This window comes from Palaemon carinicauda, chromosome 11, assembly GCF_036898095.1.
Source record: "Palaemon carinicauda isolate YSFRI2023 chromosome 11, ASM3689809v2, whole genome shotgun sequence".
NCBI classification, from domain to species: Eukaryota; Metazoa; Arthropoda; class Malacostraca; order Decapoda; family Palaemonidae; genus Palaemon; species Palaemon carinicauda.
This window is the reverse complement of record NC_090735.1, coordinates 114,581,378-114,608,779: the sequence shown is the minus strand read 5'-3', so window position 1 is coordinate 114,608,779 and position 27,402 is coordinate 114,581,378. Positions and strand designations below refer to the sequence as shown.

At 42.7% G+C, this 27,402-nt stretch overlaps 2 protein-coding genes across 15 annotated transcripts in view; one reads left to right on the top strand and one right to left on the bottom strand.

Moving 5' to 3' along the window:
* LOC137650130 (guanine nucleotide-binding protein subunit gamma-1-like) overlaps positions 1-14,469 on the top strand; it is a 292,665-nt gene extending 278,196 nt beyond the window's left edge. For all 13 annotated transcript variants that reach the window (XR_011045926.1, XR_011045919.1, XR_011045925.1 and 10 more), the window contains one exon: positions 13,167-14,469. Coding sequence is in view for 5 of the 13 variants with exons in the window: in XM_068383274.1 (XP_068239375.1) it covers positions 13,167-13,268 (102 nt within the window). In the remaining 8 variants the exon portion in view is untranslated. The remainder of the gene's footprint in view (positions 1-13,166) is intronic.
* A 1,673-nt stretch (positions 14,470-16,142) lies between these two features.
* Positions 16,143-27,402, bottom strand: part of LOC137650127 (uncharacterized) — a 73,564-nt gene continuing 62,304 nt past the window's right edge. The window contains exon 7 of one of the 2 annotated variants that reach the window (XM_068383266.1): positions 16,143-16,617. In XM_068383266.1, the coding sequence (XP_068239367.1) occupies positions 16,395-16,617 (223 nt within the window). In that variant the 3' untranslated portion in view covers positions 16,143-16,394. The remainder of the gene's footprint in view (positions 16,618-27,402) is intronic. The other variant, XM_068383265.1, reaches the window with a different exon arrangement.

The following is a 27,402-nucleotide window of genomic DNA, read 5'->3' as shown; positions in this document are numbered from 1 at the left end:
GAAAGTACAAGTCTATACACTGTTCCCAATGAAACCCATTAGCTAAACATTATAAATCTATAAAATTGTTGCATTAAAATAAATCAGATTTTAAATCCATTTGCAATGCATAAGGCTCTGTCCCTACATAATATGGTGAATACTTGAAAGTAAACACACTATGGACTTTATATAGAGTATAAAGTACTGCTTGAACTGGCAGTTTTGGAGGAAATTAGAATGATTCAAGTAAACAATTGGGATGTGTATAGAGAGCCCACAAAATTGGTTTTGCAATTCTAATGATGAAGAAAATATATCTAACTCTTGTAGTTGTAAGGAGAGAATAGTCAACTGAGAAGAGATATACTTTATGATATTGTTCCATCTTCATTTGTATTACACTGCATAGTAGTATGCTAAATCACCTGGCATTTATTGTGGATCACAATTTATCAAAATGGAAAGTTTAAAAAGATCAGTTTTCAATATTAATCTTACCCGATGATCATGTAGCTGCAACCTCTGTTGCCCGACAGAAAAAACCTAAGGTCGGGATACGCCAGCGATCGCTATACAGGTGGGGGTGTACAACAACAGCGCCATCTGTCGAGTAGGTACTCAGCTACTTCTTGTCAACAAGAACCAATTTTTCCTCTGTCGTGACACCGGCAAGACCTACTTGATACGCTGTTGTTTCTGGAGTTGAATTTCACGCTTTTGGTGATGTATTCTCTCTAGATATTAGCTTTCGCTGTACAGGAGTTGTTATCATTAACTTATCAAGCTTTTTTGATTAGTTTTGGATTAATTGTTGACGACTTTGATAGATTTTGGATTCCCCCCTTGGCTAATTCAAGATGTCTGACCATTCTCAAGTCCCTAAGTACAGGCAGTGTAGCGCTAGGGACTGTTCTAGGCGTCTTCCGAAGGCCTCTATAGATCCTCACACCGTTTGTTCCAATTGTAGGGGTAAATCCTGTCAATTGGAAGATCGATGTGAGGAATGCGCTGGGCTTTCGGAATTCGATTTTAATGAATTCCTTAAGAATGCACGTAGGCTAGAGAAGAATAGGATCAGGAGGAGTTCGTCTCGCTCTTTTGATTTTTCCTCTCCCCATGCCCCTCAACCTATTCCTTCCCCTGTAGTGGTGACTCCCGACCCTGCTACTAGTGCTCAACCATCGATGGCGGACATGATGCGTGCCATTCAGGCTCTTGGTGACAGAGTGGAGTCATTAGCTAATGACCGGAATCAACTCTTGGCCGATGTCAAAGAGTTGAAAGAGAAAAGTGCAGTGGGAAGTGTAGTGAGTGCAAGTGCGGTGAAAAGTGTCAGTGTCAGTGTTTCGCATGAGGGTACATCTGTTCGTGCCAGTCGTCCTCCCAGTCCGGGACCTCTTGCAAGCTCCCAAGCCCAGGGGAGAAGCAATGTCGAAGGACCAAAGGGTTCGACAGGCCTTGATCAGCGTACGGATGTACCCTCAGTGGTTGCGGACGTATCTTGCAGAGATCGTCCCATCCACAAACAGACGAGTGAGCCCTTTCATTCCTCGTCTGTGGAAGAAGTTTCTAGGAAGAAACGTTGGACCAAGGTCTCACGACCTCTCAAGCGCAAGGTCCCTTCCGAGCGAGTCCAACGGCCCAGGTGTAGCCACTGGGTCAGTTCGGACTCGCCGCAGTCTTCCGAAGACTGCACACCTCCCAAGAGAGGTAGAGTGGTTCCGCAGCAGGCAATCACTCCGTCTGTTGCCGCACCAACCACGGTAGACCCTAAGTGGTCTATGCTGCGGACTATGCAGTCTCGGCTTGCTTCCTTCATGCAGGAGTATCGTGCTGAGAAGGTTGACACTGCATCTGTTAACCTACAACCTGCCACGGTTGTGCGCTCAGCAGATACTGCGGCTGCCTGCTCCCACACTCCGCCTGTGAGAGCTCCTCCACCGATGCGCAGTCGACCCTGCCAGACGCATGTTGACGTTAGCTGACATGCGGCACCCTCCGTTGACATGCGTGAGCTACCGCATCAGCAGTGGGAAGGTGCTGTCAAGCTGCCGTGTTTTGACGCAATGCGGCAGTCTCCGCAACCCACGGCAGTCCCTCCCACGCACCAGCACTCCGCTTTTGTTGTTGCCAGCTCTCAGACTGACCAGCAGCGGCATGATGTTGGATCCAGTGCAGCTACGCATGCACCCGTGCTGCCGGATTCAGCCGTTCAGCTTTCTTCACCTCCTTTGCCGCTTCCTCCTCAGCATTCGGATGAAGGAGTATCTGATGACGACGAAGTTGCGCATTTGGACGATCCGCACTCCGACATAGATCCCAAGTCTACGCCTCCCTCCTTAGACTTTAGGAAAGTCCTTGCCCTGTTTAGGGAGTTGTATCCGGACCAGTTTGTGTCTGCAACCCCGCGCTCACCTCCCTCTGAGTTCGCTTTAGGCATGCAGTCAGCAGCTCCTGCCTTTACGAAACTCGTACTCGCGCGCTCATCCAAGAGAGCTTTAAGGGTATGGGAGAGTGGTTGCAGTCCAAGAAGCAACTTGGGAAGACAGCCTTCATCTTTCCTCCTACCAAGCTTGCTTCCAAATCTAGCGTCTGGTATGCCACGGGAGAAGAACCCGGCTTGGGAGTTCCTGCCTCTGCCCAGGGCGACTTCTCAAGTCTGGTTGACTCTCCCCGCAGGCTGGCTATGAGACGCTCCAAGATTTGCTGGACCTTTTCGGACATGGACCATCTGTTGAAGGGAGTTTTTCGTGCTTTTGAGATCTTCAACTTCCTGGACTGGTGTTTGGGAGCGTTAAGCAGAAAGACCTCCCCTTCGGATAAGGACTCTGCCATGCTTATCATGTCATGCATGGATAAGGCCATTCGGGATGGGTCTGGTGAGCTTGCAGCTTCGTACGTGTCCGGAGTGCTTAAGAAGCGAGATCACCTTTGCTCCTTCTTGTCTGCGGGGATCACTCCATGCCAGAAGTCGGAGTTGATGTTTGCTCCGCTTTCCAAGTGTCTCTTTCTGGAAGAGCTGATCAAGGGGATTGCTGCCTCGTTGATCCAGAAGGATACCCATGACCTGGTGGTGTCTTCCGCACGTAAAGTCACAGCTTTACCTTCCGTGCCTAGACCTAGGATGGACACACCAGCGTCTAGGTTCATACCGCCCTTTCGTGGCAGAACCTCCAGCAGAGGAGTTCCCCGTGCCGACAGTCAACGTGGCAAAAAGAAGAAGGGTTCCAAGTCCTCAAAAGGCAGAGTCTGACTGCCTACCTCTCCAGACAGCAGTGGGAGCCAGGCTCAAGAACTACTGGCAGGCTTGGGAGAACAGAGGTGCAGACGCTCAGTCTGTGAAGTTGCTAAGGGAGGGGTACAGGATTCCGTTCTTGCGCAAGCCCCCTCTAGCAACTACTCCCATCAACCTCTCTCCCAACTACAAAGAGGAGGACAAGAGGCTAGCTTTACAGCAAGAGGTGTCTCTCTTGCTACAAAAGGGAGCGGTAGTCATAGTCCGGGACCATCAATCCCCGGGGCTTCTACAACCGTCCCTTCTTAGTAGCGAAGAAGACAGGAGGGTGGAGACCGGTGCTGGACGTCAGTGCTCTCAATGCTTTTGTCACCAAGCAGACGTTCACCATGGAGACGACGAAGTCGGTGCTAGCATCGGTCAGGAAGGAAGACTGGATGGTCTCGTTGGACCTAAAAGACGCGTACTTTCACGTCCCCGTCCATCCAGACTCCCAACCTTTCCTAAGGTTCGTCTTTGGAAAGGTCGTTTACCAGTTCCAAGCCCTGTGCTTTGGCCTAAGCACGGCACCTCTAGTGTTTACCAAACTGATGAGGAATATTGCCAAATTCCTGCATTTGGCAGACATCAGAGCCTCCCTCTATTTGGACGACTGGCTTTTAAGAGCTCCGTCAAGTCGTCGCTGTCTGGAGAATCTCAAATGGACTATGGATCTGACCAAGGAATTGGGTCTCCTGGTCAATATAGAGAAGTCCCAACTCGTCCCATCCCAAACTATTGTCTATCTAGGTATGGAGATTCAGAGTCGAGCTTTTCGGGCTTTTCCGTCGGCCCCCAGAATCAGTCAAGCCCAAGAATGCATCCAGAGCATGCTGAGAAGGAACCGATGTTCAGTCAGGCAGTGGATGAGTCTAACAGGGACGCTTTCATCGCTGGCCCAGTTCATCGCGTTAGGGAGACTCCACCTCCGCCCCCTTCAGTATCATCTAGCTGCTCACTGGAGAAAGGACATGACGCTAGAAGCGGTCTCAGTTCCTATATCCGAAGAGATGAAGTCTGCACTGACGTGGTGGGAGAACAGCATTCTTCTCAAGGAAGGTCTACCATTGGCTGTTTAGACCCCCGACCACCTTCTCTTCTCGGACGCATCGGACACGGGCTGGGGTGCGACACTGGACGGACGGGAATGCTCGGGCACGTGGAATCCGGATCAAAGGACACTTCACATCAACTGCAAGGAGCTATTGGTAGTTCATCTGGCCTTGAGAAGCTTCAAGTCCCTCCTTCTAGGCAAGGTGGTGGAGGTGAACTCCGACAACACTACAGCCTTGGCGTACATCTCCAAGCAAGGAGGGACTCATTCGAGGAAGTTGTTCGAGATCGCAAGGGACCTCCTCATCTGGTCAAGAGATCGAAAGATATCGCTGGTAACGAGGTTCATTCAAGGCGACATGAATGTCATGGCAGACCGCCTCAGCCGGAAGGGTCAGGTCATCCCCACAGAGTAGACCCTTCACAAGAATGTTTGCAGCAGACTATGGGCCCTGTGGGGTCAGCCCACCATAGATCTGTTCGCTACCTCGATGACCAAGAGGCTCCCAAATTATTGCTCACCGATTCCGGACCCAGCTGCAGTTCACGTAGATGCCTTTCTTCTGGATTGGTCCCATCTAGACCTGTATGCGCTCCCTCCGTTCAAGATTGTCAACAAGGTACTGCAGAAGTTCGCATCTCACGAAGGGACACGGTTGACGTTGGTTGCTCCCCTCTGGCCCGCGAGAGAATGGTTCACCGAGGTACTGCAATGGCTAGTGGACGTTCCCAGGACTCTTCCTCTAAGAGTGGACCTTCTGCGTCAGCCGCACGTAAAGAAGGTACACCCAAGCCTCCACGCTCTTCGTCTGACTGCCTTCAGACTATCGAAAGACTCTCAAGAGCTAGAGGCTTTTCGAAGGAGGCAGCCAGAGCGATTGCCAGAGCAAGGAGGACATCCACTCTCAAGGTCTACCAGTCAAAATGGGAAGTCTTCCGAAGCTGGTGCAAGGCGAATTCAGTTTCCTCATCCAGTACCTCTGTAACGCAGATAGCTGACTTCCTTTTACATCTAAGGAATGTAAGATCCCTATCAGCTCCTACGATCAAAGGTTACAGAAGCATGTTGGCAGCAGTCTTCCGCCACAGAGGCTTAGATCTTTCCACCAACAAAGATCTACAGGACCTCCTTAAGTCTTTTGAGACCTCAAAGGAGCGTCGGTTAGCCACACCAGGTTGGAACCTAGATGTGGTTTTAAGGTTCCTGATGTCAGCAAGGTTCGAACCACTTCAATCAGCCTCTTTTAAAGATCTCACTTTGAAGACTCTTTTCCTCGTGTGCTTATCAACAGCTAAAAGAGTCAGTGAGATTCACGCCTTCAGCAGGAACATAGGTTTTACATCTGAAACGGCTACATGTTCCTTACAGCTTGGTTTTTTAGCTAAAAACGAGCTTCCTTCTCGTCCTTGGCCCAAGTCGTTCGAGATCCCAAGCCTGTCCAACTTGGTTGGAAACGAACAAGAGAGAGTACTATGCCCAGTAAGAGCTCTTAAGTACTATTCAAGACGTACAAAGCCATTACGAGGACAATCAGAAGCTTTATGGTGTTCTATTAAGAAACCTGCTTTACCGATGTCTAAGAACGCAGTTTCTTATTACATCAGGCTTTTGATTAGACAAGCCCATTCTCATCTCAAGGAGGAAGACCATGCTTTGCTGAAGGTAAGGACACATGAAGTTAGAGCTGTCGCTACTTCAGTGGCCTTCAAACAGAACCGTTCTCTGCAGAGTGTAATGGATGCAACCTATTGGAGAAGCAAGTCAGTGTTCGCATCATTTTACCTTAAAGATGTCCAGTCTCTTTACGAGAACTGCTACACCCTGGGACCATTCGTAGCAGCGAGTGCAGTAGTAGGTGAGGGCTCAACCACTACATTCCCATAACCCCATAACCTTTTTTAATCTTTCTCTTGAAATGCTTTTTATTGTTGTTTTTGGGTTGTACGGAAGGCTAAGAAGCCTTTCGCATCCTGGTTGATTTGGCGGGTGGTCAAATTTTTTCTTGAGAAGCGCCTAGATTAGAGGTTGTGATGAGGTCCTTTAGTATGGGTTGCAGCCCTTCATACTTCAGCACCTAGGAGTCGCTCAGCATCCTAAGAGGATCGCTAGGCTCAGTAAGAAAGATGTACTTAAAAAGGCAGAGTAATGGTTCAAGTCGACTTCCTTACCAGGTACTTATTTATTTTATGTTTGTTATTTTGAATAACTGCTAAAATGAAATACGGGATACTTAGCTTCTAATGTTAACATGTATGCTGGTCTCCACCCACCCCCCTGGGTGTGAATCAGCTACATGATCATCGGGTAAGATTAATATTGAAAAATGTTATTTTCCTTAGTAAAATAAATTTTTAAATATACTTACCCGATGATCATGAATTTAAGGACCCTCCCTTCCTCCCCATAGAGACCCAGTGGACCGAGGAGAAAATTGGTTCTTGTTGACAAGAAGTACCTGAGTACCTACTCGACAGATGGCGCTGTTGTTGTACACCCCCACCTGTATAGCGGTCGCTGGCGTATCCCGACCTTAGGTTTTTTCTGTCGGGCAACAGAGGTTGCAGCTACATGATCATCGGGTAAGTATATTCAAAAATTTATTTTACTAAGGAAAATAACATTTTTTATTAATTGAGGTCCCTGTGAAACTGTTGCTGAGAATTTCCCTTTTATGAATGTATAAAACAAGTTAGCACCAGTGAACCTTGTACAGTACTTTATATTCTGACTGTGCTCATGTATAAACTAGAAAAAATTCTTGGTAGTACTTTTTTACTCATTTCATTTCTTTACCAAAGGTTAAGTAAAAGAAACTTGTGTCGGGTAAAGTACTTATTGCTTGAAATGCATAATTATACGATTAAGAATATTTGTACTTCCTTTATATAGGACATATTCTCCTTTGAGCTGCAACAAGGGATTTTTTGCGGTGTCCAAAGAAACGTCCTCGTTTTAAGAGACAACTCATTGTTTTTGTGAGGGGGTTAAATCGTTTAATTTTGTCTTTTTAATTATTAGATTATCTATAGTTTGGTGTCACTTATACCTCAGTCAGAATGCTGCTACTTTTTCCATGTCTGTAGATTATGTGCGTAGCTTCGCTTACATGATTTGTTTCACAATATACCATCAAATGCTTCCCCTGCATGTTCCCTGGCAATGAAATACTGCACAACAAGCTTCATACTACGTACTGTAGTTACTTTGAAAAAATTTGTCTTGACAATGGGAAATCCTATTTAATGAAAAAGGGTAGAACAGTGTTTCAACATGCAAAGCATGAACTCAAGTGTATTAGGGAGACCCACGATTTCAGACACTACTGAATTTGTTGCAGCATCTCCGATTCGGAAATCATCTGGCAACCGATGACACTTCTTCACTGAAAACCAACACTACTACAGGAAACAGTGCTATTTTCGGAATAATGTACTCCAATCTGCCATCTTCCATACTCAGCGTGGCAATCAAATGTCCCCCCTTTCCCTACACAAGGCTAGAGAGGAGGGACGATCTTAGAGACCACACAGCACCTCCACAAAATTGGGATTTTACTTCAAATTTTTTTTTTTTTTTTTTTTTTTTTTTTTTTATGTGCTTTGTGGTCTCCACGGACTAGTGCCCGAGCAATAACTAAGTAAATTTGGTACTATAAAGGACAACCATCTATAATGAAGCAAAGAAATCAGTCATGCATGTATAGGTGAGAAGAAAAGCAAGCAAATCTGAAACACTCACTTCATAAGGGAAAAAGCCTGATGCCTGTCATTACACTTGGTGAGAGTCCTTGATGATGTAGCCCCTCTATCCAGTTTTCCGTCGTAGGTGCTATGAACAACACATGCATGTTGCACTGCTTGGATTTGTTTTAGGTAGTGTCTTATAAGCACCCTGTATCCAGACCAGCCCATTAAGCTCTGGCTGTCCTGAAGACCGCTGTTGAGGAAACAATTTTTTTAGCATCATCGGTTTTAGGAATTGAAAGAGAGGATCAGCTTTCTTAATAAGGAAGGTCATTAGAATATGGATAGCCCCTGCTGAAAGCAACTTGTTGGTCGGGGTAATTTCAAGTACATGTAGACTGTTTTTGGAAGATGTGGAGCTTTGCAGATATATTTGCAGGGCAGACACTAGACAGAGGTTACTGTCTCCTGATATTGAAGTTGTAATATAAAGATAAGCCCACTACTGAAAAGGATATTTGTTTTTGGCTAAAAACAGAAGACCCAGAATCAGAATTAGATTGTCAGAAATGATGGTGATAAACTCTTAATCACAAAAAAGCTGCAAGTTCACCGACTCTTGCTCCCCAGGCTAAAGCTATAAAAATAATAGCTTTCTTTAATAGCTCTTTAAGGGAAATGGAGGAATTATAAAAGTTTTCCAAAAACTTGAGCATCAGGATATTGAAAAGATTGGAGAAGATGATTTTTGTAAAGGAAAAGACTGGTTAATCTTGTATAACATGTTGGTGTCTCAATCCACACCAAAAGCCCACTTGAGAGGTTCTGACAATGCTGATTTGTTTGACAAAATTGATAATATTATGAGGTCCCATTCTCAAAGAGGTGTACCAGAAAGAAAGCAAGAAGCTTGGGGTTTTCTGACACAGAGACCTATCCTTCAGGAAGGCCATACATCCCTTCCATACCTGCTGGTATTGTCTAGTTGTGGGTGTAGTTGCCTATTGGAAATGCCCCTGCTGGGTGATTTGCTAGACTGGGGTTTGAGTCCCGCTCAAGCTCGATAGTTTTTGTAGTGTCTGCAACCTCACCATCCTTGTGAGCTAAGGATAGGGGTTTTGAGGGACCCTATATTCCTACCTGATGAATCATCAGCAGCTATTGCCTAGTCCTCTCTGGGATGGAAAGGGGACGTGGCTGTTGATCATATGTAAATACAGTATGGGCAGTCGCTAGGCCATTGTCCTGTTAACCTCTATCATTCATGAGTGGTCTTTAAACTTTTAAATCTTTAGTGAAAGAAGACGGGTCTCGCATCTCATCAAATGTCATGTTGTGAGTTAGAAATTCTTTACTGTATATACGAGAGAGAAAATCCAATCATGAAGGGTCTAGGTCAGAAATGAAGAAATGATACTACAGTAGTCTGACACAGCTGTACTGACAGAAGAGGGTGTTACCTCGGTGTCAAATACTGGAGCAGTGGATACCACAAGTATTTCAGCCAATGTGGAGTTACTAGCACACCTGTCCCATAAAGGCTCTGAATGATATTTAAAGCCTCCAAAATTAAATATATTGACCATCTGGTTCAGGTTCAAAGCATCGTTGCCACTTCCTGAGAATACACATCGGATGCTACGTATGGTGGATGCTTGTGGTTTTCTTTTGTTGCAAACAGGTCTACTTGGAAATCCAGAACCAACTCTAGGATTTCTTGGAAAGAGCTCTGATACAAGGTCCATTCTATTTCCAGAGCTGCCTGTCTGGACAGGGCATCTGCTACTACATTAAGGGAGCCCAAAAGTTGGAATGGGGAGAAGAACAAACTTCTCTCCTGAAGGAACTTCATTGCATTGAAAATTCTTGAGCAGGATTCTCCTCTCCTGAGGCAACAGACTGCCACCTGGTTGTCTATGAAAATCTGGACATGAAAGTTCCTTCTTGGACCAAGTCTCTTCAATGTCAAGAAAACTCACATCAGTTTCAACACATTTATGTGAAATAAGGGGATCATTTCCTTAACACACAGGACTCCCAACCTGACCGTGATGTGTCTGTATGAAGGATCACGGAAATCAGGAGGGATCAATGTGCCCGACACGGAAAGGGCCTTGGTTGTGGTCCACGGCCTGGGAATTTTTTTGCAGCAACTGCGTTTGATTGCTTGACAACTATTGAAGCAAACTGAAGAAGGGTCAAGAACTTCTCCAGTTGCCTTCTGGAGGAGTAGCTGCTTTGAAGAAAGAATTAGGCCCTGCTTAGAATTCTTTGCTGAGATGCTTTTTGCAGAGTGGCTTTTAAAATATTCCAATGAAGACTTAGCTGCTGAAATATCCTTCTTGCAGGTAGTCTTGATTTTGCAAAGTTGATCAGAAACCTAAATCCTGAAGAGCTTGCAAGACTTGATTTATGTATGTGAGGCATAATACCCAAACCAACCAGTCTTCCAAACAGGTAATGACCTGAACTTCATTTGATTGCAGAAGTTTCTCACTGACTTCACTAGTTTAGTGAATACTTTTGGGGCAATATTTATGTCAAAAGGCATCACTTTGAACCTATGTAAACACTGCCCTTATCGAAACCCCAGGTAAAGTTAGAAGTGAGGCCCAATAGTGACTTGCCAATAATTTTCTTTTAGATCTATAGTATAGGTTGAAGCCCGTAGGTGTAGTAATTGGTGGGCATGAATGATGGCCATCATTTTTAAAACATTTTGTTTAATATTTATGTTGAGATGAGACAGATCGACGATCACTCTTCTCTCGGGTTGGTCTTTGTGATACTGAATAGTCTGCCTTGGAATTATGAGAACCTGCATTTTTGTAAGACTCCTTTTTCCAACAATTTCCTTACAAAGCAGTCAAAAGGTGGAATTCTTGTCTAAACGAAAGGGTGTCATGGAGTTGGATTTTGAAATCTACGACCAACCCAAACCTCTTTAGACTATGCTGAGTCCCCACCGAGAAAAAGACTGTTCTTAAAAATAATGGAGACAACACCCAGCCTCAGGACATTAATGGATGAGGTTCTTTGCCTCTATGAGACTGACTAGCCCCCCCTCTTCCCCCCCCCCCCCCAAGTTTCCCCTGGTGTGCCTCCACTTACACCTTTTTCTGTGAAAAGAAAAAATCCTGTAGGATCAAGGATTTGGGACAGCCTTAGCAGGATGACTTTGCAGCCTCTGCTCTTCTTGGGGGAACTTTGGTGTAGTACGAGGCTTGGGATGGTTGTACAATATGTGGCTGGTTGCCTCTGGGACTGTTGTTGGTTCCTACTATAAGCCAGAGTCTTGTGAAACAAGGTTTCTTCTTTTTTAGAAACAGCTGACAGTTACAGTATGCTGTATGAACACTCAAGCTAATCGTGGAAGTCTTCATACGCCAGCAATGAATAGAAAAAATATTAGAATGTTTGGCTAGCATATAAAAAAAAAATATTAGGCTATGTTAATAAAACATTTATGCCAAGGGATTATACTTGGAAAACTTCTAATGAAAATGAAAGGAATACTATGTTCATAAAACTGTAGTAGTGTACAGTAGGTGATAAGATACAAAAACCAAACACCTCTTGGCTGCCTAGAACGGCAGGGAGTGAAAGGCAACATACACCGTGCTAACTGGTCACATCAACAAAAAAAATAAACTATTGAAGCCAATCTTGAACTCTAAATCAGTACCCTCATTACATTAATGCTATTACATTACTAAGAATAACTGATAGCTAATCATAACTTGATTCCTATTACTTAACTAGACAGTATACAACGATTTATCACTAAACAAGCTGAACAATAGGATGGTTTGGAGAAAGTTAGTGTGCTAGTAGCAAGGTCTGCAATAGTAGTGTTAGTTCTCGGTGATGATGTGTTAGTTCTCGGTGATGTGTTGGTTCTCGTTGATGATGTGTCGGTTCTTGGTGATGATGTGTCGTTGGTTGCTAGATGATTTCAGCATTGAAGGTGCTGTGACAAGTTAAATAGCACCTGAACTCATGGGTCTTCCTCATGCTCGCTGAGACGGGGCTTTTCTCGTAACTGTAAGATTCTGCTCTATCCCAATAAATAGAAAACTTTCTTACATCTCTCTCTCTCTCTCTCTCTCTCTCTCTCTCTCTCTCTCTCTCTCTCTCTCTCTCTCTCTCTCTCTCTCTCTCTCTCTCTCATGTGTGTGGTAGTTTTACTTTCCTTTTTATGTGCACATCCATACATTTAGAATGTATGTACTTCATTACATTTATGGATATACAGTACAGTATATTGTCAGTGGATGTTTATACTGTTGTATATTGTATAACCTCACATGAGAAAATTACTCAATATGAGAGTGATATTGAAGACTTCCTAAGCAATATATTTGTATGTGATAGATTAGAATATACCAACTTGTGCGAAACAACTATGATAATATTTGTTATGTAAAAGTTTCTATAAAGCTTATGTTGTATAATTATTTACTGTTTGTTTCTTTAATGAAAACTTATCCATTAGGGGATGAAACCTTTAGAATAAGATAACCTATTTTTGTATTAATATTTAAAGGGATTTGCAGTAGTTTTTTTTAACTAAAGATTCACTTGCAATACTGTATGCCAGTGTTAGAAGTATTGTACTGTACTGGGGTCCAAGTTCCAGGTAAATAATGTTAAGCTTGTTGCATTTTTTATCACTCATACTATTTGTAACTGAAATGGAGAGTATGTCACTGAGATTGTTGGTCTAAATTTGACAAGAAAAGTTAAAAGATTCAAGAGCTTAAATTACAGAGAAATAAGTTAATAGTTATTTCTATATGTATTTTAATTGTTTAGCATGATTTTCAAACGTTAGGTTTTGTGACGTCTTATATCTTATTACTGTACTTGCAAATGGTTTTGCGGTTGTGCTTTATAATATAAAAATGTAATTGCCTTTTTGTGTATGAAGTTTTCATTTGTTTTTTATTCTATTCAGAGCTGTTATGCAAGTTGCTGGTTCAGCAGGGTCTATAATAAGTGGACTGTTTTAGGCCTGTATCTTACCAGAGATTGTCGAGATATTTAATTTTGAATATAAATGTAGTTAAGAGGCTGAGTGATGTAATGTGCTTGCATTTATTAGACCCTCTTAAAATTAAATTTTTGTTTGAGGATAAATTCAAAATCACTACCGGTAATTTATTTTTTTCAGGATTATGTGCGTGAGCATGAAAAGGACGACTATCTATGTCATCCAACTAGAAATCCTAGAGCCAACCCTTTCCGTGAAAAGAGTATCTGCAATATTCTGTGAATCCCCTCGGTTATACTTCAACCAGGTTTGATGTGATATACCCCCTACCTTTTGCTACTGAATAATGAATAAGCTAATTATGTACCTTGAAATGTGCTATTGATATCAGTGTGTAATGTTTAAATGTACAGAGGAATATGAATTCTATAGGCCATTCCTTAGAACAGTGGCCTTATTCTTTGTACCAGGATGCTTCATGAAAGGTGAATCTATAAACACTGCTTTTAATTACAATAGAGAAATATATATCGAATGGCAGTTATAAAAGCTTTATACAATAATTTAATGGTGTTTTAACAAACTACTAGAGAAACTCAATAGCACAGATCCTAAATACAGGGAGGTGTGGTATAGTATTATTTACCCCTATCAAAGGTCACATAATTGACTTAATTATACAGAGGTATTTCATATGTCACAAATTTGCACTTTCAAATTGTATAGAAAACATCCCTAACAAAAGCCAAATACAGTAACATTTTATGTGGAAAACATTTTAACTTTCAAAGTATTTATAAAATTTAGTTCTGATCAAGTACAGTATAAAGAATCCTGCAATATTAATTTTTCTCTATATTTAGAGCTTACATCAAAGGATAATGAATAAAAATGCCATGATTTTAGTGAAAATTATTGTTTCTACTTTTAAGGAAGCATTGAAAGGATCCATATTCCTTTTCCTCAAAAGGCAAATTAGCATCTGAATAAATTGCAGTACACTTTCTAAGTAATTACTAGTTTTAGTCATCTATTTATGATGAGGCTTCATGGCCTGTCGCTGTTTGAAAAGTTTACTTGCCTATTATAAGTGTTTTTAGATTTCTTGTGTTTATCCAGATGGTATATCAATATTTTTCTGTCATGCTAATATTTTCTTTCAGTGTTTAGAAATGTTTGCACTCTTGAAATTTGCTCAACACATTTTAAGTGATTTTCTTTTGAATTACCAATGGATACTAGTGTTTTGATGTTAGTAAATCTTAATATCCCAAGATTATGTAGCATACACTGGTAAGTCATTTCAATACAAATAGTATTTGGGCCATGGCTTCTGAAATTTTCTCTGTTCTTGCTGTGTTTATATTCATTTGTCAGGTATTTGTCTTCTGTATGATTACCTCTGGGATTGCTGTCTTTTATTGCTGTATTTTGTTTTAAGGTTGCATTATCGCACAAAGAAATAAACTAATTTTTTCCTTAATATTTGTTTAAATCAAGTACAGTTTACTGTACATTCCACAAAGTTTAAATTTACATAAACATTCTCTTCAATAAGTAGTCTACATGGGTTGAAATGTAATGATTAATTTACTTCCAGTGCCCTGAACATAAAAAGATACTTATGCATACATGTCTACAGTATTTGTCTTAGTCAGTAAGAGGCTACTAAGAAGGTAACCTGAAAGAGGAGTTAAAACTTATTTATTAAGCTGAGTTTGTAAAAAGTAGAATCACACTGGTTTTCAAATTGATTGAACAGGATAAAGAGAATTAATGAGAGCAATCTTAAATATTTTTGAGCTTGATGCATCAATAATGACCAAACTGTTGAAATAAGACAACGTATTGTGGATACTGTTCAATTTTCAGAATTATGTCATGAAGAACTCATTCTTTGGTAAGCAGTTAGTTTTTATGGTTTCTTTGGACAGGTTTATAATCACTAGTAAGTGATTCCTTATATTTTGTTGATTAGTAGTATGTATTTATGATTTGTCGCTTATAATACTGAATTCTATCATTATGATTTTAAAAGTTCTTTGAAATCTGCTATTTCTTTGCAAAGCAAGTGATTTTGATGAAATAAACTGCCATTAATATGAACACTTGTATAGACAATGGTTTTATTGTTTGATAAGACATCTGCAAAATGTATAATTAAAATTTTATTTCATAAAAGTAAAATCTATTGTTCATTTTATGACAACATTGAATTGAATTTGGCTCTATGGGGAAAGAAACATTTCTTGTGGTTCCCAGATTAAGGGTAATGCAAATTTGGTTATGGAAAATATATATTTATTCCCAGAGATTGTATATATGATATATTTGAACAGTGGGAAAATGTCTGTATGGGGTTAGTACTGTCCTTGCATCTCACGCTGGTGTATTTTAGGGTGTCGGGTGATGTGGCACCTTTGTTAATAGGACAATGATGTTCTTACAGGATGACCAAAGAATATTATGCCCCACTGACATCTTATTTATTGCTTGTTGGCCCCAAGTGCCACACCGTGATAAAGCATCTTGACTGATTGGCTAAACTAAGTGAGTGCTCCCACTGCCTTATATATTAGTCTCTTGAGACTAATATATGAAGCATGCAATGGGGATAGGCATTATCACCTCCATGATAAAATGCCTCTTTAGCTCAAATTTAGAGCCACATGACCCAAATTTTAGTAGATCAAATCAAACAGTGGGAATGAAATGAACCTGTTAATTATTTTTATCTTGCTGATGACCAGCAACAGCAAGGATACTTTATTTTAAAATAGATACATATGCAGAAGCTGCAGAGTGAAGCACATGGAATTTGAGCATCTTTTATCATAACACAATAAATATAACAAGAGTACAGTATAAATTAATGTTTAAAGCTAACAGAAAGATAGACAATAATCATAACTTTATTGCCATTGGGAAAAATGAAAATACATATGAGTGAATTTCTTGAGCTAAATATACAAAACTGTGCTAATGTATTAGTTCAATTTTCTTACACATACTATTATTTAAAAAAAAAAAAATATATATATATATATATATATATATATATATATATATATATATATATATATATATATATATATATATATATATATATATATATATAGCTAATTTCTTTTTTTAAATATATATAGCTAGTTTCTTTCATTTAAAAAAAAAATATAGCTACACTACTTTCTTTTAAAATTCATATAGCTAGCATTAATTTCAACTATTTCATTTTGAAAAACTTTAAATATAGTATTTTGTATAAATTGAAATGTATGAAGCATTACATTAACTATGATTTTTTATATTTATTTTGGCAACAAAAGTCTTAAGAGGGTAGTTCACCCACATTGGGTAGAATTGTGGTACAGTATTTGGATTTTTCAGTTATTTTTCACTTTACTCCCATTAAGGGAGGAGTACATTCAGTGGCCAGGGGAAGTTTTCCTTGTAAGGAATGCCCTCTGGGTAATGTCTGTGAATATTATTAAAAACATCTACTAGTTGTTCCGCCGAGGAAGGACATTGAGGATAAAGTTGTTCGCAAGTTTGAGGAGTTCCACTGTAACCCATGAAGGCAGCGTGGGTGTAAGGGTAAAATGAGTATTGGTCCAGCATCTGATCAAAAACTCTGTAAGAAAAAAATATACTTTAAACTCTATAAATCAGTGAAAAATTTGATTAAATTCATTATTAATAGCATTTTAAAGTTCAATCACTTCATTAAATTTAATAGTCTAATTGAGGCTTGCTAAGATTATAGCAGCTTGGCCATATTTCCCATGAGCCCAATCAATCTTTAAGGCAAAAATTTAAAAATTCCATATCCTTCTAATTATCACTTATTTTCTAGAGATAATAATGAGTAGGTAAAATATATCATGGCATCAGTTCTTATCACTAAGTCTTGAACTATTTACAACAGAAGAACGATATAGTTAAAAAATTATCAATTCTGCAATAAATGGATTTTATATACATTATCATATTTAATTTTTCTTGAAAATTATATTCTTTATAATGTAACGTAGACTACCAAGGACATGAAGTCTTTATTGTGAGCCAAAATAAAGCTTAAGTATTGTAATTCAATCTTAGAGATAGTTTATTCAGTATTTCCTTCTTTTTACTTTTGAAATTATTGCCAAAAGATTCTATGTAATGTACTTAATATGGAAATTGCCTTTAGTAACAATTTTTTAATGAAAATAATTTTATAAAGTTCAACGTTCATCTGCAAATCAATAAACAAAGTTTTTTCAATATTAATCTTACCCGATAATCATGTAGCTGTCAACTCTGTTGCCGACAGAAATCTACGGTCGGGATACACCAGCGATCGCTATACAGGTGGGGGTGAACACCACAGCGCCATCTGTGGTCAGGTACTCCAGTACTTCTTGTCAACACCACCTCAATTTTTCCTCTGTCGTGCCTCCGGCTAGACCTACATGGATACGCTGTTGATTCTGGAGTTATTGCTCATGATTTGGTGATGTATTTGCTCTAGAGTTTAGCCTTCGCTATTCAGGAAGCTTTATCATTAGCTTAGCAAGTTTTTGGAATTAATTTGATTTAATTTTTGATTTAATTTTGGTGACGAAGAGAGTATGAACTCTCTTTCACTTTTAATGGCCGACCCTTCCCTTAGACGGAAGTGTTGGTGTCGAAGAGAGTATAGACTCTCTTTCTTAATTTTGCTTAACAAAAGTTATAGATTTATTTTATATCTCTCCGCCTTTTATAGGCCTCTTCGATTAACTTCCTTTTATTATAAACTTATTAAAATTAATTTTTATATTTGTTTATATTCGACCTTTCCTAATAGTAGGCGGTCTTTTCTTGGAACCGAAGTTAATTAACATTGAGCCCGTCATTTCGTTTTTTACCTGTTAACATATTATGCTATTTTAATGTTTTTGAAAGAATTTCTTTGATAGTCTCGTACTGTTTTCAAAGTTGAACTAACGTTTTGTTTTGTCTCTGCAGTTGTTGACGTTCAGAACGTTCAACTTGCGCTCTATCGTTACGATAGAGAGAGAGTATTCACGGTGTCACGTTGCAGTAAGAGTAGAACGATTCTATCGTTTTGTTCATTCTTTCTTAGCTTAAATGGTTTTAATTCTAATAAAGGAACTTTTTATTTGGGAAATCTTTCAGTTTTTTTTTTTCCTTTAACAATAATATGTTTTAACGATATATATAATTGGGCTCATCTCTCAGGTTCTAAGTCAAGAGAGAGAGAGAGAGAGATAGAGACGGAGGGAGAGAGAGGAGGATAAACGTTTCGTTCAAGCGGGTAACGTTGTTATCGTTTTTGCTCTTCTCCCTAGTCTCTTTAGGGGAAGAAGGTAAACGTTTCTAGAGTTTTATTCTTGTTCTCAGGCTTTATGCGGTGAGAGATTTTAAACGTAGTTTATTTGATCTAGTGTTTAGTCTCTTTTCCAGCCACTGAATTATTTATCTTTCATTATGTTTTTCTGTTACATTGTAATACTGTTTTCGCAATTACTAACTTTTAATGAAGGATAGAATTGCGTGTTTCAGGTACAAACCACTTAAAGTTTCGAGTTCAGTGAAATAAGTGCAAACAGAAAATCAAAAGTGATAAAGTGATAAGCGCAAAGTGTTACAGTGTTGCGTTCGAGGGTTCGTCTGTTCGTGCCAGTTGTTCGCCTAGTCTGGGACCTCTTACAAGCTCCCAAGCCCAGGGGAGAAGTAATGTCGAAGGACTTATGGGTTCAGCAGGCCTTGATCGACAAACAGACGTTTCCCTCCGTGGTTTCGGGTGTAACCAACTCACGTAGCCGACGTGATCACCCCACCCACACAAAGACGAGAGAGCCCTTTTATTCCTCGTCTGCGGAAGAGGTTTCTCGCAGAAACCATGGACCAAATCTTGCAGCTTTTAAGTGCAAGTCGGTCCCTTCCGCGCAAGTCCAACTCCTAGGTGGTGCCATTAGCACTGGGTCAGTTCGGACTTGCTGCAGTACGACAACTGCACACCTCCCAGATAGGCAAGGTGGTATCGCAACAGGCAGTAACTCCGTCTGTTGCCGCACCAGCTGTTTTAGACCCTCAGTCTCAACGGACAGTAGCTCCGTTTGTTGTTGTCTTTCTTAAACTCTAGTGGTCTATGCTGCAGACAATGCAGTCTCAGCTTGCGGTGTTGATGCAGGAGTTTCAGGCAGAGAAGGTTAGCACACCTCCTCCTGCGAGCGCTCCTCCACCTCTGCGCAGTCCACCCTGCCAGACGTATGATGTTGAGGCTCCTCCTGCCTCCATGCGTGAGCTGCCGCATTGGGAGTTGCCAGGTACCAGCGCTATGCAGCAACCTCCACTTTCCTTGAGGCAGGAGCCTCATGCTATGCGGCAACCGCCTCAACTCTTGAGGCAAGAGCCTCAACTCTTGAGGCAAGAACCTCAACTCTTGAGGCAAGAGCCTCAACTCTTGAGGCAAGAGCCTCAACTCTTGAGGCAAGAGCCTCAACTCTTGAGGCAAGAGCCTCAACTCTTGAGGCAAGAACCTCAACTCTTGAGGCAAGAACCTCAACTCTTGAGGCAAGAACCTCAACTCTTGAGGCAAGAACCTCAACTCTTGAGGCAAGAACCTCAACTCTTTGAGGCAAGAACCTCAACTCTTGAGGCAAGAGCCTCAACTCTTGAGGCAAGAACCTCAACTCTTGAGGCAAGAGCCTCAACTCTTGAGGCAAGAACCTCAACTCTTGAGGCAAGAACCTCAACTCTTGAGGCAAGAACCTCAACTCTTGAGGCAAGAGCCTCAACTCTTGAGGCAAGAGCCTCTCTCTGCGCAGCCACCTCCTCAACCCTTGAGGCAGACGCAACTCTTGAGGCAGGAACCTCATGCTATGAGGCAGCCACCTCAACGCATGCAGCAACCGCATTCTTCACAGCATGAGCCTCTCTCTGCGCAGCTACCTCCTCAACCCTTGAGGCAGACGCAACTCTTGAGGCAGGAACCTCACAGGAGCCTCATGCTATGCGGCATCCTCCTCAAACCATGAGGCAGGAGCCTCATGCTATGCGGCATCCTCCTCAACCCATGAGGCAGGAGCCTCATGCTATGCGGCAACCTCCTCTACCCATGAGGCAGCCTCATGCTATGCGGCATCCTCCTCAACCCATGAGGCAGGAGCCTCATGCTATGCAGCATCCTCCTCAACCCATGAGGCAGGAGTCTCATGCTATGAGGAGCCTCATGCTATGCGGCATCCTCCTCAAACCATGAGGCAGGAGCCTCATGCTATGCGGCAACCGCCTCAACCCATGAGGCAGGAGCCTCATACTATGCGGCATCCTCCTCAACGCATGCGGCATGAGCCTCATCCCTTGCAGCATGAGCCTCATCCCATGCAGCATGAGCCTCATACCATGCAGCATGAGCCTCATCCCATGCAGCATGAGCCTCATCCCATGCAGCATAAGCCGCACGCCATGCAACATGCTCTGCTTACCTTACAGCATGCTCTACATACAGCATGCTCTGCAAACCTTACCGCATGCTCCTCAGTCACACATCTTTGGTTGTTGCCAACTGTCAAGCAGTTTCATAACGTTGCCTTCTAGTCTGCTGCTTTTGCACCAGTGAAACCCTCACTGAGAGAACTTAGCTTTTCTCGGATATGGTTCCTGTAGATGAGAAAGTGCTATTCTCCCTCCTTCTGATATTCCCTTGAGGACTCTGTCATTTGGAGAGGAGCCTTTAGCTGCTTAGCCTCCTATGGACTTTTATTTAAGCATAACATGCTTCCAGGGAGGGTAATGGTTCCACTTCAGTCGCTAACCCCGTCTGTTACCACACCTGCTCCCATAGACCTTGAGCTTTGTTGCAAGACATGCAGTCCAAGCTTAGTCCTTGTTAGAGGATTTTTTGTTTACGGAGTCAGTGTGTCACTGGGAAGACGTTCAACAACCAGCAGAAGTGACTTGTTGTGACGCAGTGCGGCAACCTCAGCAACCCGATAAGGAGTTGTCTGTACGACCCAGACAGTCTAGACAGCTTCGGGTTGTCGCTGTACTTCCTCGCTTCCCCATGGTTGACAGTTCACAGACTGTGCAGCAGTACCATGATCTTGTGTCCGGCTCCGTCAGACGACTAGCTTTTAAGAGCTCCCACAAGTCGTCGGTGTCTGGAGATTCTCAGATGGACTATGGATCTGACCAAGGAACTGGGCCTCCTGGTCAATTTTGAGGAGTCCCAGCTCGTCCCATCCCAGACCATTGTCTACCTGGGTATGGATCTTCAGAGTCGAGCTTTTCGGGCTTTTCCGTCGGCCCCAAGGATCTACTAAGCCCTAGATTGCATCCAGAGCATGCTGAGAAGGAACCGATGCTCAGTCAGGTAGTGGATGAGTCTAACAGGGACACTTTCATCGCTGGCCCTGTTCATCGAGTTAGGGAGACGCCACCTCCGCCCCCTTCAGTATCATCTAGCGGCTCACTGGATAAAGGACATGACGCTAGAGACGATGTCAGTTCCTGTTTCCGAAGAGAGGAGGTCTACTCTCACGTGGTGAAAGAACAGCTTTCTTCTCAAGGAAGTCTACCTTTGGCTGTTCAGAAACCCGACCGCCGTCTCTTCTCTGACGCATCAGACACGGGCTGGGGTGCGACTTTGGACGGACAGGAATGCTCGGGAACATGGAATCAGGAGCTAAGGACACTTCACATCTATTGCAAGGAGCTGTTGGCGGTTCATCTGGCCTTGATAAACTTCAAGTCCCTCCAGCTTAACAAGGTGGTGGAGGTGACTCTGACAACACCACAGCCTTGGCTTACATCTCCAAGCAGGGAGGGACTCATTCGTGGAAGTTGTTCTAGATCGCAAGGGACCTCCTCATCTGGTTAAAGATCGAAAGCTCACGCTGGTAACGAGGTTCATTCAGGGCGATATGAATGTCATGGCAAATCGCCTTAGCCGGAAGGGTCAGGTCATCCCCACAGAGTGGACCCTTTACAAGAATGTTTGCAGCAGACTTTGGTCCCTGTGGGGTCAGCCAACCATAGATCTGTTCGCTACCTCGATAACCTAGAGGCTCCCGTTGTATTGTTCTCCGATTCCAGACCCAGCAGCAGTTCACGTGGATGCTTTTCTGCTGGATTGGTCCCATCTCGACCTGTATGCATTCCCGCCGTTCAAGATTGTCAACAGGGTACTTCAGAAGTTCGCCTCTCGCAAAGGGACACGGCTGACGTTGGTTGGCTCCGCTCTGGCCCGCGAGAGAATGGTTCATAGAGGTACTGCAATGGCTGGTCGACATTCCCAGGACTCTTCCTCTAGGAGTGGACCTTCTACGTCTACCTCACGTAAAGAAGGTACATCCAAACCTCCACGCTCTTCGTCTGACTGCCTTCAGACTTTCGAAAGACTCTCAAGAGCTAGGGGCTTTTCGAAGGAGGCAGCCAGAGCGATTGCCAGAGCAAGGAGGACATCCACTCTCAGAGTCTATCAGCCTAAAGGGGAAGTCTTCCGAAGCTGGTACAAGGCCAATGCAGTTTCCTCATCCAGTACCACTGTAACCCAGATTGCTGACTTCCTGTTACATCTAAGGAACGTAAGATCCCTTTCAGTATGTTGGCAGCGGTTTTCCGCCACAGAGGCTTGGATCTTTCCACCAACAAAGATCTACAGGACCTCCTTAGGTCTTTTGAGACCTCAAAGGAACGTCGGTTGTCCACTCCAGGCTGGAATCTAGACGTGGTCCTAAGGTTCCTTATGTCATCAAGATTTGAACCTCTCCAATCAGCCTCTTTTAAGGACCTCACATTAAAAACTCTTTTCCTCGTGTGCTTGACAACAGCTAAAAGAGTAAGTGAGATCCACGCCTTCAGCAGGAACATAGTTTTCACATCTGAAACGGCTACATGTTCCTTGCAGCTCGGTTTTTTGCTAAAACGAGCTTCCTTCACGTCCTTGGCCTAAGTCGTTCGAGATCCCAAGCCTGTCCAACTTGGTGGGGGACGAACTGGAGAGAGTACTTTGCCCAGTTAGAGCTCTTAGGTACTATCTAAAAAGGTCATAACCTTTACGAGGACAATCAGAAGCCTTATGGTGTGCTATCAAGAAGCCTTCTCTTCCAAGGTCTAAGAACTCAGTTTCTTATCTATTCAGGCTCCTGATTAGGGAAGCACATTCTCATCTGTAGGAAGAAGACCTTGCTTTGCTGAAGGTAAGGACACATGAAGTGAGAGCTGTGGCTACTTCAGTGGCCCTCAAACAGAACCGTTCTCTGCAGAGTGTTATGGATGCAACCTATTGGAGAAGCAAGTCAGTGTTCGCATCATTCTATCTCAAAGATGTCCAGTCTCTTTACGAGAACTGCTACACCCTGGGACCATTCGTAGCAACGAATGCAGTAGTAGGCGAGGGCTCAGCCACTACATTCCCATAATCCCATAACCTTTTTAACCTTTCTCTTGAATACTTTTTATGGGTTGTGCGGTCGGCTAAGAAGCCCTCCACATCCTTGTTGATTTGGCAGGTGGTCAATTCTTTCTTGAGAAGCGCCGAGGTTAAAGGTTGTGATGAGGTCCTTTAGTATGGGTTGCAGCCCTTTATACTTCAGCACCTAAGAGTCGTTCAGCATCCTAAGAGGACCGCTACGCTCAGTAAGGAAGACGTACTTAATAAAGGCAGAGTAATGGTTCAAGTTGTCTTCCTTACCAGGTACTTATTTATTTTATGTTATTTTTGAATAACTAATAAAATAAGATACGGGATACTTAGCTTCTTTGTTAACATGTATGCTGGTCTCCACCCACCACCCTGGGTGTGAATCAGCTACATGATTATCGGGTAAGATTAATATTGAAAAATGTTATTTTCATTAGTAAAATAAATTTTTGAATATACTTACCCGATAATCATGATTTAATTGACCCACCCTTCCTCCCCATAGAGAACCAGTGGACCGAGGAAAAAATTGAGGTGGTGTTGACAAGAAGTACTGGAGTACCTGACCACAGATGGCGCTGTGGTGTTCACCCCCACCTGTATAGCGATCGCTGGCGTATCCCGACCGTAGATTTCTGTCGGCAACAGAGTTGACAGCTACATGATTATCGGGTAAGTATATTCAAAAATTTATTTTACTAATGAAAATAACATATTTCTTTAATGAGAGGAATCTCAGTGAACCAGTTACTATATTGCCTAAGCAATTCTTAACATATATGGCTCATAAATCTCCTGAAGACTTGAATGCTAGAATAGTGCTAATGTAATAGGCACCTAACCACTGGTTAGGTTAAAAGTACCAGTGCGGTATAGTAACGTATTGGGAAGGGTAATGCAATGACATTGCCTTAGCATAAACCCATTGGGATCTGAAATTTACATTATCTTTAAGAAAAACCCTTGATGTTCATATTGCTTCTACTCTTAGCTTTCTTGCCATCTACCCTAAAATTGAAAAATTCCTGCAAAATGCCTCCCCCTCTCTGGCCACAAACTAGTTGAAGATATGACATGTCAACTCTTCCTTTTCAGTTTTATATTCACTGGCATTTAAATAAGACGTTTATATTTCACCCTGTCATACAAAACAAATTGTTTGTTTATTTTGTATTCAGTAGTTATTTTCAATCAATAAATCACAATGTAATTCCAATTTTTCCTGACCTTGTGTAACGTAAAGGAATGTTATTCACTGTAGTCACATTCCTTCTTTGAAGTTTTGTCACGTTAGTTGGCTGTCTTGATTAGTAATCAGAATGTAAATTAATTTAAAATTTAATAACTTTAACTTTTTCATGTTGTTTGTGTCCAGTCCAGGTTAATCCAGAGAAGATGGAACTTTGGTTTTCTTCTTGCATTATCTCTAATTCTGCAATCTTTCTACTTTCCAGATAACCTAGGTGATCATGTCCACCTTTTTATACTGTTATTATGGCGTGAATATTTAATGAAGATAAACTGCAATATAACTTCAGGAAGCTAAAGGTTCTTTCTTTTATTAGCAGTGAGCCCAACCCAATTAGAATTTTACCCTAGTGTATTTTTCTCATCATTAATATACGTCTTCCGATCTTCCAAGTAAGTTCATGGCTTAGAAAGGCATAACATGTATTTATTTTGTAGGATATCCAAGTAAGTTGAGTGAGGTAAGTTTTGACTTCTCTCTGTGCAAAGTTGTCTCAAGTTGTTCACTGAGATGACTTATTTTCTCGGTTTCCATCTAGATTTTGTCTCGTGCAAAAAAAGTGATCTTAAGTATTCAGTTCCTGTTTAGTGTGGTAACTGTCTCTATAAAACTATCTATGGTCTAAGCTTGTTCATGAATAGTTAATTTTCAATATTAAACTTACCCGATAATCATGTAGCTGTCAACTCCGTTGCCCGACAGAATTCTATGGAGGGATACGCCAGCTATCACAATACTAGAAGGGGGTGTACTTACCAGCGCCACCTGTGGCCAGGTACTCAAGTACTTCTTGTTGACACCTCCTCAATTTTTCCTCTGTCGTGCTTCCGGCAAGACGTTCTGGGATACGCTTATGGTCTTCGAGTTTATTCACGGCTAATTGGTGAAGTATTCTCTCAGATTAACGGCTGTCGCTTTACTGGAAACCTTCTTATATTAGCTAGATAGCTTTTATATAGTCCTGATTAACGGTTAACGATTTTTGCTTGTTTTTGGAACCCCCTTTGGCTAACTCTTTGGATTCAAGATGTCTGACATTTCGCAAGCCCCCTCCCATAGACGATGTAGGTCTTGCAATAGGCGTATTCCGAAGGCCTCGGTAGATCCTCACACCGCTTGTTCTGACTGTAGGGACAGGCCCTGTCAGTTAGAAAATCGATGTGAGGAATGCGCCGGACTTTCGGAATTGGAATTTGTTCGTCTTTTGAAATATTCAACTAAGTTAGAGAGAGGTAGAGTTAGGAGGAGTTCTTCTCACTCTTCACTGTTTTCCTCACCTCATGATCCCCTACCTTTTCCTACCCCTGTAGTGGCTACCCCCGAACCTACTGTGTGCCCTCCGCCTGATATGTCAGTTGTTTTGCGTGCTATTCAGGCTTTAGGCGATAAAGTAGAGTCAGTGGTAAGTGACCATAAGTCTCTGATGGCCGAAGTTAAAGAACTGAAGGTCAAGAGTGCAGTGGGTGGAGTTAGTGCCAGTGCTGTGACGAGTGCTAGTGTCAGTGCAGTGCCAAGTGCTAGTGTTAGTGCCAGTGTGGTGCGTGAGGATTTTTCTGTGCGAGCCAGTCGTCCTCCCAGTCCGGGACCTCTTGCAAGCTCCCAAGCCCAGGGGAGAAGCAATGTCGAAGGGCATAAGGGTTCGGCAGGCCTTGTTAGGCGCACAGAACTATCCTCGGTGGTTGCGGGCGTGTCTTCCAAAGACCGTCACTCCCACCTGCAGACGATTGAGCCCGTCTTTATCTCGTCCGCTGATCAACTGTCAGGGAAGAAACGTTGGTCTCAGGTCTCGAGACCGCTTAAACGTAGAGTCCAGTCCGCGAGTGCTCAGCCAGGTTGCAGTCATTGGCTCAGCTCTGACTCGCCTCAGTCATCTGTCGACTGTACTCCGCCCAAGAGGAGTAAGGTTCTGCCACAACAGAGCTCGACTGTTAAGGCTTTACCTCAGTCTACTATCGTTTCTGCCGATCCCAAGTGGACACTGCTTCAGTCCATGCAAGCACAGCTTTCGGACTTGATGCGTGAGTGTCGGGCTGAGAGTGTTGCACCTCCGCCTCCGCCTACACTCCCTCCGCCTGTTCTCGCTCCGCCTGCGCTCGCCCCGCCTGCGCTCGCTCCGCCTGGTCGCAGCACCATCTGCCAGGCGTACGATGTTGAGCCACATTCTGAGTTCGCTGTTCCCAGTGGTGTTCAGCCTCAGCCTTCTTTAAGGCAACCTTTACTTTGGGATCAGGAGGATTATTCCACTCTTCCTCCGCCTCCCCTTGCTGCTCCACCAGTGGTGCAACTCTCGGTTGAGGTACAACAACCTCTCCCGTCCATGAGTCAGTCTCCTCAGCTCTCGCTGCAGCGAGCTCAACCCTCCTCAAGGCAAGCTCCTCTACACCCTGGACTTGCGCCTCAGGAGCCTCAGCTTGCGAGAACTTTACCTTGTTCTGCGCAGCCTCAACCTCATCATGCTCCGCTCATATCACAGGAACAGGAACTTGCTACTCCGCCTCCGTCCTCCGCTCAGCAAGCGCAATCCTTGGGTTCAACCTCTCTTGCTAGGAGTCAACCTCCTCCACCCATGCGCCTTCCTTCTGCTTCTTCTGTTGTTCAGCCTTTGCAGTCTGAGCCTCAGGTTTTCCCTCAACAGTTACTGGAAGAGGAAACCACTGTTATTGTTCCTACCCGTTCTGACTCTGCGGTTCAGCATTCTTGTCCGATCTCTTCGCTACACTCTGGTGATGAGGTGTCGGATGATGAGGAGGCAC